Below are 13,540 nucleotides of genomic sequence, written 5' to 3'. Positions count from 1 at the left end.
TGCAGTGCTGCTACCCCCACAATGCCTCACATTGGAAGTGCACCAAGGCTGCACTGTTGCAGGCAGAGCTGGCAGAGCTCATGGTGCTGGTGCAGAAGCTGGGCTCTTGTCCTGGCTCCTGTTTGTTGGGGCAGTGACTTTCCTAGGGATGCCTTATCCCACCTGTCTCACAGCCCGTGCTCTAGGACAAACTGATGATCCTTTGAGATCCTTATTAGATGTTTTCAGGACCTGTGGAGGGACCTCAGATGCTTAGCTTGACAAACTCTGGGCAAGGTGGGTCTCACAGGCATGGAATAGCAACCACAACACAGAACAGGTTCTTTGATGGTTTTCTTCAAGGCCAAATCCAGAAGCACTCTGCGTAATTTAATGACTTTGAATTCTGCTCCCTGGCATAAAATATTCCTAGATATTGTGGGACAACCTCAAGCAGTCCAGTGGGAATGTCCCTGTCTGTGGCAGTGGAGCTGGACTAGGTGACCCTTCCAACACAAACCAATCTAAGATTCTATGAAATAAGGTGTGGTGGCGTGGTTATATGGTTTCTCAATAGGAGTAGTGCTTTAAACTTGCTTTTACTCTGAAGGAGTGGATGCACACCTCGTAAAAAGCATCATTGTCAATAAACCAATTTGTGTGCTTGCAGAAGGCTCTTTGGAGTAGAAGTTTGGACCATGAAATCTCATAACGTGCAGACTCAGCCAGTTAGCATCTGACTGTTTAGTTCCACCTCCGACAGCACATCAGCAGCAGGTCCTGTTTTAATTCGGGTAGGCATACAGAAAGCTAATTTAAATCTAACTTACACTGTGTTGTTTCCACAACATGTTCAGTGTTATGGAACCACAAATAACACAAATTACTTAATATACAGAAGTCACAATCTTCACTTGCAGTGACCTTGCTACCTCTGCGATAGTGCACAGTGGCCTTGGCCAGCGTGCTTACACCAGAATACAACAAAAATTGCACAGTATTCAGGTGAAACTGCAGAAGAACATTTTAGGCAGGCGGGTCATCACTCCCTCTTAGGCTGTGCCTTGGAGGCCAGTACTGAAGCTGCTACTTTTTACAGATTTTTACAGAAGATAACATCTTTTTTAAATTATTATTGTAAGAAATGCAAATGAGGAAGCTAAATGGTGCCCTAATCCGGCTTAACTTTGGTGAAATAATAAAGCTACACTGCAAAATGAGACAGAATGCAGGTTGTTGCCTTCTCTGATACGTTGTTCCTGTTCAAAATTTTATTTCTTGTGGAACTTTTTTCAGTTAAGTTTAAATAAAATATCCTAAAATAGGAAATGGTTCTTCTGAGTTTGAAAGAAGTGTATTGACTTGAGGCAGAGCGTGTGTTCTTCAGGCGCGCTGGTGAAATATGAAAGCACTTGGTTGTTCACGTGACTTACAGAGCAGGACTATTTCTAGCTGGTTTCACCTCACCCTTCCGTAACCCTTTTTGTGGTTTAGCCACATCCAGCAACCAAGCAGCACACAGACGCTTGCCCACGCTGCTCTACTCACCCCACCCCTACCCAGATGGTGAGTGAGATGAAGGCAGGTCAATAGGTAAAGCAAAAGCACAGGTGGGCAAACCAAAACAAGGAATTCATTTGGCACTTCCCATGGGCAAGCAGGTGTTCAGCCATCCCCAGGAAAGCAGGGCTCCATCGTGTGTAATGGTTAGGTTACTTGAGAAGTCAAATGTCATAACTCTGAACATCCTACTCTTTTTTCTTTATACCATCTTAACATGAAGAAAACCAAACCCTATCCCAGCCAAAGCAAGCACATTCTCCACCCCTAATTCCATACCATTTATGTCATACTCCAGTCTCACACTATCCAATACCACCTCATTAATGACCACACCCTTTCCCATCCTTTGATATGATAGACAGATGTCATTCCATTAGTCTATGGACCACCCCTGTGAAGTGTCTGTAAAGCATCCATAAATGTCCACTGAGTTCATTTAGCCCATGACTTTGGGCTTCAACTGTTCTGGTGGTCACTCAGGAGAGAAGAGGTGGTGGTCCGTTCTGTGGATTTACTGGGCATGAGAAGCATCTCAGGTCAGGTCACTGCTGCACTTGCACTGCTTCTTGTAAGGCTTGTCCTCCACTAGTTCAGGTGGTTCCTGCTACAGTAATGCCTTTAACATCCAACTCAAATTCCAGGTTACAACAATTTAAGGTATTTCAATTACAATCTTCACCTCTTGTCCCTTTGGGCCAGACCACTGCAAAGCGGGTTGAGAACTGGCTGAATGGCAGGGCTCAGAGGGCTGTGAGGAGCAGCACAGAGTCCAGCTGGAGGTGTGCCCCAGGGGTCAGTGCTGGGTCCAGTCTTGTTCCATATACTCATCAGTGACCTGGATGAGGGGACAGAGTGTACTGTCAGCAAGTCTGCTGATGATCCAAGACTAGGAGGAGTGGCCAAGACACCAGAAGGCTGTGCTGCCATTCAGTGAGACCTGGGCAGGCTGGAGAGTTGGGTGAAGAGGGACCTAATGAAATTCAACAAGGGCAAGTGTAGGGTCCTGCACCTGAAGAGGAATAACCCCAGGCACAGCTACAGGTTAAGGGTTGACCTGCTGGGAAGCAGCACTGAAGAGGACTTGGGAGTCCTGGTAGACAAGAAGTTCTCCATGAACCAGCAGTGAGTCTTCATGGCCAAGAAGGCAAATGGTGTCCTGGGATGCATTAAGAACATGGCCAGCAGGTCAAAGGAGGTTCTCCTCCCCCTCTACCCTGCCCTGGTGAGATCACACCTAGAGGCTGCATCCCATTCAGAAAAGACAGGGAACTATTGGAGACAGTCCAGTGAAGGGCTAGGGAGATGATGAGGGGACTGGAGCATCTCTTTTATGATGAAAGGCTGAGACCTGCCTCTGTTTAGTCTGAAGTCCGACAGGTGATCTCATCAATACCTACAAATATCTAAAGGGTGTGTATCAAGGGGATGGGGCCAAACTGCTTTCAGCCACAGATGCTTTGAGGTGTATTTTCTTCAGCATGGACTTGTCCTTGGACTACAGTCGCTTCAGAGGCATGCCTGTTGTGGCACAGACATTACCGTGGTCACAGACACTTTGAGATGTCACTGCTCTGGTTTGGACTTATCCACTGCTCCAGACACTTTGGAATGTCCTGCACCCATGAGGGTTCATCCACAGGTTAGAGTTCCTTCCACTTGAGTTCACACTGGAGTTCCAGCCTGCCCAGGACAGCAGCACAGAAACAGCAGTGATGCCCTGGCCATCAGCCAGCCCAGGCGCTTCACCATCACGGTTATCAAAATGTTCCCAGGCACAGCACAGTAAGACCATCAGCAGCACAGAGGTACAACAAGCAGCAAAAGCAAAAAGCAGACACTAACAAGTACAAGACTCTACAGGAAGGCAAGCAAGCCCTTTGGCAGACACAGGAGCCTGGCAATTAATAGCTCAACAGCAGTAATAGCCATAATTTCAATCTAGCACATTCCAATCAAACCTATCCTTATCTGCACCACACTAGGCACCAAAAAGGATTGTCATGGTTTAACTCCAGCTGGCAGCCAAGCACCATGCAGATGCTGGCTCACTACCTCCCTGGCTGGATGGGGGAGAGAATTAGAAGGGTAAAAGTGAGAAAACTTGTGGGTGACATAAAGACAGTTCAGTAGGTAAAGCAAAAGTCGTGTGCACAAGCAAAGCAAAACAGGTAATTCATTCCCCACATCCCATGGGCAGGCAGGTGTTCAGCCATCTCCAGGACATCAGGGATCCATCACACATAAATGTCACTAGGGAAGACAAATGCCATCACGCTGATCACCCCTCCCCCCCCCCCCCCCCCCCCCTTCTTCTTTCCCCAGCTTTATATGCTGACCATAATATCATATGGAATGTCCCTGGGGTCAGTTTGGGTCAGCCATTCTGGCTGTGTCCCCTCCCAGCTTTTTGTGCACCCTCAGCCTCCTTGCTGGTGGGGTGGTGTGAGAAGCAGAAAAGGCCTCGGCTCTGTGTAAGGAAAGCAGTGAGGAAAATGTTCCACTATTATCATTTGTGTTGTAGCACAAATTGAAAACAATCCCATACCAGCTACTATAAACAATATTAACTCTATCCCAGCCAAAACCAGCACACCCTTCTCAGGGACTGCTATTTAAATTGCAGTATTGCAGAAGGGCACACTAGAGCTTCGCTGTCCATCAGAAGAGGTGTAATTAATGTTAGTCTTGCATTATTTGTGCTAGTGACAAGGGAAATGCAGATTTCTCCAATGGAAATCTTTTGATGAATTGCTGTGGATTAAACTTTGATGTAGCAAATTCATAACAGGTCTTTTAATCAGACTGATGCAAATGTGGGTGTTTGTTCTTGGATAGCATGTAGAGGGTAAAATCTGGGATGTTTAGCACAAGTGTGATGCCAAGGAGAGGGAGGGGAGTGGGTGGGATGCTGCAGGTGTTCCTTCCTTCTGGTAGTCACCTGGTCAGACGTGTGGCATGCTGCAATCTTTGCTTGTAACAGATAAGGACCAGACATGCCCCAAAGACATGTTTAGGGAAGCCCACGGGTTAAGTGTTTGGTGGTGTTTAGAAGTGTTATGAGTCAGAGGAGCTAGAATTAGAATTGTTTTACCTCCCCCCCCCCCAAAAAGAATCCTAAAATCAGGCTTTTATTTACCTTTAATTAGCTTTTCCTTTGGTTTCACCTTGCAAGCATTCAACATTTCAAGAAATCACAGCATCTCAGTAGCTGTTCAACATTTCCATGTTGTTATAGTAATCTGTATTGTAAAAGCCAAGAGAAACAGCTCGATTTGCTTCCTTGGCTCTCACAGATGCACTTCACATATGCCTCCAGTACAAGCTTCAGTGACTTACCTGGGCAGGTTGGCTGTGGGTGGTGTTGGGGTGAAAACGCTGCATTTCATGTTTGTGCTGTGCCCCCTGCAGGGGATTACGCCCTTTTGGGTACCCCAGAGCTTCACTGGCTGCCAATCTGTGTTTACAGACTCCTGGAATAAGACCAGGTAGTTTGCAAGCAGGAGCAACGATTTTTCTCAGAAAGGCAAACTTCTGCACATCTGGGTGATAGCAGCTGGAACTGACTGCTGAGGTGACAGATCTTTATCGATACTCCCCTGTGATTAGACTGTATTTCACTTCCCCAAACCTTTGCTGTGTCACCTATAGTGCCTATGTGAGTGGCTATAGACAAATATGTGTTACTCTCTGTTCTTACTGCCATGTCATCTCTCTCTTCCCCAGTTGCTGCAAGTCAATAGAAACCAAGATCTAACTCCAGCATATATCCTTACATCACAGTCTAGCATGCTTTTGCCTTCAGCTTGGCCTTCCTTCCCATCACTCCTTTTAGTTGGCCACAACTCTGTTGATAGCTTTCAGCACTTCCAGCACACAGAGGAGAAAGCTCATCCTCTGGTTTCACGGGTTTTGTAGGATTTCAGGAGTGTTGCAAGAGCCCCAGGAGAGCTGCTGAATTTTTCTGCAGCCTCCCGAAAGATGAGGCGTGTGCACTGGACCGAAGCATGGAGGAAGGAGTGGAGCTCCACTGTCCATTTGAAGTGTCATTTATTTTCTGGTCTTTCTGCAGCCCCAGTATCATTGCCTTAGGTGGCACAGAGAGCTGAGTCTGGCTGGAGAGTGCTTTGGAGATGAGGACCAGGAGGTTCATTTGAGAGCAGCATGTCTCAGCCTTTGTCCCATCCTCTCAGGTGGGTTTGCTTTGCTGACTAAGGCCAATACAGCATTCAGCAACTGGAAGGCTGTGATGTGTGTCTGAACTTTTCTGGGATGATGTGAAGTCCCCCCACCACCTTGTTCCTCCTTTTATGTCATTGCACAGATTGCACAGCTACAGAGAAAATTATTTTAAGTGTCTGAATGTGTAAAGCTGCCTAAAACAGCTTCTTGCAGGGAATAAATGACAAAAAAAGGGCGTGAAACACACTGGTATATTTCACTGACCGTTTTCTGGGTGGGAGACAAATATTGGCATCAAAGATCCAACTAGCAATCCCTCTTCTGATCCAGCAGTAGACAAGAGCAGATTCAGAGAACAGAGCAGTGGTCACACAAAACATTTTTATTGGTTAAAAGCTTCCTGTCAGAAGTCTTGGCAGCTGGCAACTGCCCAATGTTGGTTCCAGGGAATTTAGCTTTCTGTCTGTATTTATGTATTGGTGAAGGTAACACTGGAAACACTCAATAGCCAGCTGATTGCTTAATTCCTTCTTGAATCTCGCTAAGGTCATGGTCTTTAAGATACTTAATGACAGGCTATAATTACATGTTGTGTAAGGACATGTGTTTTCTTATACAGCATGAATGGGTTTCCCCTGTGTTTGTTGCATTATCTGTTTTCTTGGAACATCCCTTGCTCTATAGATGCCAAGGATAAAGAAAAACACCCATTTACCTTCTCTGAAGCATTCAGTACTTTGCATCCCAGCCAGTAAGTGCCCTGACCAGGCTGATCCTGGCTGGAGGCCAGATACCCACCAAAGCTGTTCTATCACTCCCATTCTCAGCAGCACAGGGGACAAAATATATGGTAAAAGGATTATTGGTCAAGATAAGGACAGGGAAGAGATCATAGAGTAATAAATGTCACTGGTGAAACAGACTCAGCATGGAATAAAATGCATCCAATTTATAACTCAATCACAACAGAGTAGGATAATGATACCTAAATCTTAAAACACCTCCCCCCACCCCTCTGTTCTTCTTGGGCTCACCTTTATTCCTGATTTCTTGCCTTGCTTGCCCCAAGCAGCCCAGGGGGACAGGGAATGGGGTTTTCAGTCAGTTCATCATGAGTTGTCTCTGCCACTCCTTCCTTCTCAAGGGGAGGAGTCCTCACAATTTTCTCATGCTCCAGTGTGGGATCCCTCCCACAGGAGACAGTCCTCCACCAACTTCTCCAACCTGAGTCCTTCACATGGGGGCTTCAGTTCTTCACAAACTGCCCCAGCATGACTTCCATGGAGTGCAGACCTTCAGGAACAGACTGCTCCAGCCTGGTCCCCCACAGGTCACAAGTCTGCCCAGCAAACCAGCTCTAGCATGGGCTCCTCTCTCCACAGGCTGCAGGTTGTGTCTGGAGCTTGCTCCAGCATGGGCTTCCCACCAGGTTACAGTGTTACTTCACGTGTAGATTAACAGTTTCAGGCAAGGAAGCATGGCATGATGGCTTCTTTTTGTTTGCCTAGAAACAGAATGTTTGGCACCATTCTGGTGGCCAGGGATACCATAGATAGAGGGGGTTTGGGGCAGTGGAGGACATGCTTTCCACCCCCTGCCCCTTTTTCTTTGTTCAAGCTCTGTCTTGCGTTTTTCAAGGAGGTAGAGAGGAAAGGAAGATTCGCTGTCTGGATGAGGTAATTCCTGTTCAGCCAGGAGTGGTAAACGTTTTCCTTGGTAGCCAGGGAGATCAGTGGGCAGAGGCATGGGGTGGGCTTCAGAGAGATACTGTACCACACAGGTCTGCTTCAGGCTGTTGAGAGCAACTTTTCTCCAGGAACATAGGTAGAGGAAGGAAGTAGTTGACAGGGAACCTGGATTAGACACGGAGCTGGGATCAGTTTGGAGAAGTGAAGGAACGCCCTTGCTGACTAACGGGCAAGGTGGGACTTTTGGCTTCATGGGACATAGATCTGTTTTTCACTGCTTATTAGTGTACCTAGAGGCTGTTTGTGAAACCTGCAGAGAGCTGCATAGCTCTGACTTCTACAAAGTAGGTACGTATTCTCTTACCCTGCCCCATTCCCCAGTCTGTACCTGGCACCAACAGGTGAAACAAGGAGTAGGCATTTTCCTTTCCTTTCTGTTGCCCCCGGAAGAGAAATATCAAGGAGAAGGATGCACAGGGAAACGGCATCAGGGAGGACAGACTAATGAAGCAGCTGTGCCTCGACAGGCTGAATTTTAACCAAAGCTACATCTTGCATCACCTGGTACTGGTGAGAACGCTAAAGATGCCCCTTTGTCTTGCTGTAAATGCTGCATGCACACCTCTGTACTTGATTTTACATGCATACGTGGAATCTGCAGGCACCTCAGCTGCTTCTGGTGGTTTTATTCACTCCGAAGCATTCTGGAACAGCTACTTCAAAAGCAAATATTGGAAGCTGTTCAGTTTAGAGACAAAGCAGGGCATAGTTTGAGCTAAGTAGAGCTAAGTTTAGTGCTACACCTGGATGTGGACTCCAGTCTAATTTTAATTTGGGGATAGTAACAATGCTGGTTGCAGTCAGCTGGTGAAGCAAAGCTGTATGGAAAGAGGATCATTGTATTTAGCTTTTACTGTGGCAATAGCTCAAGCTGTTGAGCTGTAACTTCGGAATGTTATTAAATACTCTGCTGCATAGAAAGAAGACGTGTGTTTTTACAGCTTCATACAAGGTTGTTTTGCACAGCAGAGAGTAGAATAGGTGTGCTGTCGCTCACCAGTACCCCTCCTGCCTTCGGAAAGTTACATTATATACTCTTTTCAGTGGATGCAAGTTCTATGTCTTCATCCATTTCTTTCTTCAGGGCAGGTTAGCAGTATTTTCCAGAAGAAATCTGGACACAGAAAGGATTTGGGCTTGTCAGACCCTGTTCGGAGAGGATGGGAAAGAAATTAATTTCCCGTTGACATCTTCATGTGCCAGCTCCAATGTTAGAGACAGTGATGCTGCCCTGACTGAATTCTAACGTGCTTTATTTTTTAAAAATACTAATATTTACCATTAAACACACATTCTTTCCAGACTCACAATAGTCTCCCCTTGCTGCCCCCATTGAATCCTTTGGAGTTACTCAAGGAAATAAACAATCCTTCCTAGTCCCTTAGAGGATGGTCAGGTTTCTGCCAATGTTGCTATCCTTCAGTTTGTGACTCATAAGAAATTAAAAAAAAAAAAAAGGTTTGGAAAATGAACAGTAGGAGTCTTGTTCCAACATACTTATTTAGCTGGAAATAATCTGCAATGCGAGTTGGTTTATTGCCTTCAGTCAGCTAATTCAGGGCAATGAAATCCTTGCCTGTTATTGTGGTAAAATCTGTCTCTGAATTAACATGGTGATTAAGAAGAAACTGCAGATTTCCAGTGCTCTGTCCAGCTAAGGAGGTGTTTATGCTGTAGACAGACTGGTATGCACATGTCGTTGTTAGAAGCTGGAATTGCCTCTGATGCTTTGTTCCTGATTTGATACACAATCATGTCTGTTTTCCTGCAGAATGAAGAGACGCAAGTGTCCCTACAAATGCCCCTCACGAAGGAAGATCCTGATCCTATGTGTTACCGCGTGGCTGATTGCACTGCTGAAGCTCCTCCATGTTGAAAGACACTTTTTCCCCTCTAAGGGTATTTATTTGGTTGAGCACTTCTTGAGCACTTCTTCTTATGTTAGAAACAGGTATTCGTACCTTAGAAATGAGTTCCAGGATGAAGTTAATTGTTCATCTATATATGAACAAGATCCCCATGAAATCGGCAAAAGTTTAGAGATAAGAAGGAAAGAGATAATTGATTTAGCTGATGAAGATGTCATAGCAATGACAAGTGATTGCCACGTGTATCGTTCACTTAGGAAATACCACCTAAAACCTGTTTCTCCAGAGGAGGAGAGCTTTCCAATTGCCTATTCTTTGGTTGTTCACAAAGACGCAGTGATGGTAGAAAGGCTCATATTTTCGTTATACAGCCATCAAAATATTTACTGCATCCATTATGACCAAAAAGCAGCGAAAAATTTCAAGTCTGCTATGAACAATCTAGCTAAATGTTTCCCCAATGTTTTCATTGCATCAAAACTGGAGACAGTGGACTATGCACATATTTCACGGCTGCAAGCAGATTTCAACTGTTTGTCTGATTTGATGGACTCTTCAGTTCCCTGGACTTATGTTATTAATTTGTGTGGCCAAGATTTCCCTCTGAGGTCAAATTTTGAGTTGGTCGCTGAACTGAAGAAACTCGGTGGAGGAAACATGCTGGAAACTATAAAGCCAAGCAGCAGCAAAAGAGAACGTTTTACCTATCACTATGAACTGATGAAAGTGCCTTATGAATACATGCAGATGCCTGTCAAAACCAACATCTCCAAGAATCCGCCACCTCATAATATTGAGGTATTTGTAGGCAGTGCCTATTTTATTTTAAGCCGAGCGTTTATTCAGTATACTCTGGAAAGCTCTCTTGCAAAAGACTTTTTTGAGTGGTCAAGGGATACGTACTCTCCGGATGAGCATTTCTGGGCCACTCTTGTACGTGTTCCTGGAGTGCCTGGGGAAGTTCCAAGGTCAGCCCAGGACATAACAGACCTACAAAGCAAAACTCGCCTGGTGAAATGGAATTACCTTGAAGACCATTTGTATCCTCCCTGCACTGGTACCCACCTTCGCAGTGTCTGCATCTACGGGGCTGCAGAATTAAGATGGCTTCTGAACTCCGGGCACTGGTTCGCCAACAAGTTTGACTCCAAAGTAGACCCTATCCTGCTAAAATGCTTGGCAGAAAACCTGGCAGAACAACAGAAGGAGTGGGTGTATCGCTCGTCCGATGAATACTTTCTGCACATTACGAATGCCTCACTGTAGCAGCACCATCTTCCCTGCTGTCAGTACTGTATGCTGTTGTAGCACTGTGCCTGCAATTCCTCTGCCTTGACCTGCTGCAGGATGTTAGTGGGTGAAATGTCTGTTCTGCACAAAGTTCAGAGCCCTGGAGAGCCAGGTTCCTGGCCTTTTATTTAAGAAAAGTCATGCCTCTCTGATCAACTGTTTTGTAACTTGCCACAATAATCCTGTAATTGTTCTTCAGGGTGACTTTGAGACAGTGAAGCATGCATTTGGAGGCTTTGACGCCATCTGTCCCAATGGAGTGTTTCAGAAATGTGTTTTACATCAAGTGTGTTTGTGTCTTTCATAAGACATTCCAATGCATCTGTCTGCCTGTCCCTTTTTCCTTCGTTTTTGTTTTTTCTTAAAGGTATGAAACAAAGATCTCTGTATCTGCTACCTCAGGCATACTGGGAGTGCCCAGCTCATGGAGAAAACACAAGAGATCAGCGTGACACCAAATGAGCCGTGTGGCCTCACCTGAAGTCCCAAACATCCTGACTGTGGGAACTAATAAATATCTTTGCAATGAGAATATGATGGGATGATATAAGGGAAAGAAAATCTTTAGATACTGCACTGTCTGTAGCCTCATTCTCTTCTCCCAGCTCATCTTTGTGTTGCTTTTCCTCCCGTGGAGCATGTGCTCAGGTGCTGTGCCATGCCTATGAAATCAGTGGTGGTTGACTCAGACAGAATTATCCGCTGTTATTCTTCAGAGGCAATGTACGAGCATGCCCAAATGGCAGTCTCTGCAGCCCCTTAGAGTAGATATCTGTGTCAAAAAAAGGTCAATATTAATGTTTATCTCTGCCCATAGAAATACCCTGCTGTGAAATCCCAGTCCTCTTGAGACAGTATATCTACACACAGAGTGGATAACAAGTGTTGTTTCTAACTAGTGTTCAGCAATGTGGTGTTATGCTGAAATGCAAAACGTGAAGTCGGGTGCTAATCTTAAGAACTGCCATATTGCAGAAATGAAGACCCTGTGTAGACACATGTTCCTGTGCAGATCTCATGGCCTTGCACTGCCACTATCCTGGGCTGACGGGTGCCCGAGCAGCAGCTCTCGAAAAGCCTCTGCTTCCCATGGTCCTGCCAGGCTCTCTGGCAGCAAAGCAGCCTTGGACTCTGCTTGAAGCTGGGATCTCCATGCTACAGCGAGAGGGTAGTGTTTGTTAGTGCAGGGATCTCTATAGAAACTCTTGCATCTTAGAAATAGATGCCTGTTACCATTTTGGGGATTTCTCTGGAACATTGCTTTGCCAAGTGTTCAGTTTCGGTACTTCTAGTGGACTCTGTGGTCTAGCTTGTTCCATGCTACTGTCCTCTTTCTACCCATATGGCTCTTACTAAGGAGCATCTTCTGACAAGTGGCTTTGGGGTATCTGGTATTACTAATCCACGCGTTGATGCAATAATGACCATGTCTCGTCCCCATGAAAAAATGTAAGTTGAAAGAACCAAGTCATTTTTTGTCTCAGTTCTTGTTTATGTCATGGTCAAGTCATATGTGGCTTAAGAGTGCATTTGAGAATCAGACATTGCAGGCCTTTTTCCCAGCCCTGATGCTGGTTTCCTATAAGACTTAAGACAAATCATCTGAGTTTTCTGTTCCAGCTGTAATACAGGAACAATGATGTTCTATTATCTTGCTAAGCACTTAAAAACCTATGAGTGGTGTGGGTTTGTTGCAGAGTACTAATTACTTATCAAACTCTTTATGAAGTCTGTGGATACACAGAAGAAGTATTTCTTTGATGTACTGTTTCTGAAATAAATGGGGATTATTTTTAAAGTGTGTTGATTCCTTCAGTGACTTGCTATGTCTACCCTGGGTTGTCATTGCTGTGATTTATAGACACTCTGTAGAAAATGAAATATTGACAGTAATTGCAGTTTCAGACATCAGTACTTTTGTATATAGAGTTCCTGCCTGGTAGAAGGTAAATAAAAGAGGATGTTGCGATCCCAGATAACCAGGCTACTACCTTCTGTACACATATATTATCTATTGATCTATTGAAAAGTTTTTATTTATTTAAACTGGTTTTATGTATGCAAATACATACATTCCCATTTGTGTTTGAGTGGTTCACCCTACTGCAAATTTATAAAAATAACCCACCAGCACATTGAACTTAACTGAAGTAAATAACTTCAATCAACATGCAACTTCATTCCACTTTAACTAAACTGTGTTGAATGATGCCTGTAATTTGGCTAGTTTGAACCAAGGCATCTCGTGCTTCCTAGGTAGTGAAGAAGTGGATGCAGAGATGGCACAGCATCACCCAGTACGTCAGAGGGAAGTACAAATTGTACAGGCATAGTCGCCACCTCATGAAGTGTTGATTTTCTACTGAGTTGTAGGTGTTTCTGGTTTGGAAGGCTATTCAGGCTTGTAGAAAGGAAGTTCACAAACATTACAGGATCCCTCAGGCTGGAAGATCATTTAGCTGGGCCTCCCGGTCATGACAGGATCAACAGTAATTTTGGCTTGGATTTCTTGGGTTTTGTCCCAGGGAGTCTTGCAGATCTCTAAGGAAGATTCTGCAGCCTTCTGGGCAATATTTTCCAATGTTTCCAGGAAAAAGAACAGCCAAAATGAGAGTTTCTTAATCTTTTAATAATTTTGTCTGTTTTTTGACTTTGCATTCATCAATGTAGATGCCCTACCAATGCCTTTTATCACAGTTAAGTGATTAGTCTACAGGGATGGCAAATAACTTCATTATTTATCTTCATCACCTTTGCTTTTTACACAGGTAGGTCTGTCTTTGCTAAAAATGGACCTGAGGCATGATCCACAAACACCTCTCCCTCTGTGAGAACAGAAGCTGAACCTAGTCTATGGCAAAGCAAATATGAAAGTTTATTTGGGATGGAACTGAGATTATAGGCAGTCATCCG

The 13,540-nt window shown here is 44.8% G+C and overlaps 1 protein-coding gene across 1 annotated transcript; it reads left to right on the top strand.

Annotated features, from left to right (window-relative positions):
• Positions 1-9,241: 9,241 nt before the first annotated feature.
• On the top strand, positions 9,242-10,603 carry GCNT4 (glucosaminyl (N-acetyl) transferase 4; the record flags this gene model as incomplete). Its single annotated transcript, XM_084277943.1, has 1 exon — positions 9,242-10,603. One exon carries the CDS (start codon positions 9,242-9,244, stop codon positions 10,601-10,603), a length of 1,362 nt encoding a protein of 453 aa, XP_084134069.1.
• Between the last annotated feature and the right edge of the window lie 2,937 nt (positions 10,604-13,540).

Source organism: Gallinula chloropus (assembly GCF_964237585.1).
Source record: "Gallinula chloropus genome assembly, chromosome: Z".
Taxonomy (NCBI): domain Eukaryota; kingdom Metazoa; phylum Chordata; class Aves; order Gruiformes; family Rallidae; genus Gallinula; species Gallinula chloropus.
Note: the sequence above shows the minus strand (reverse complement) of the source record. Positions and strands in the feature narration are given on the sequence as shown.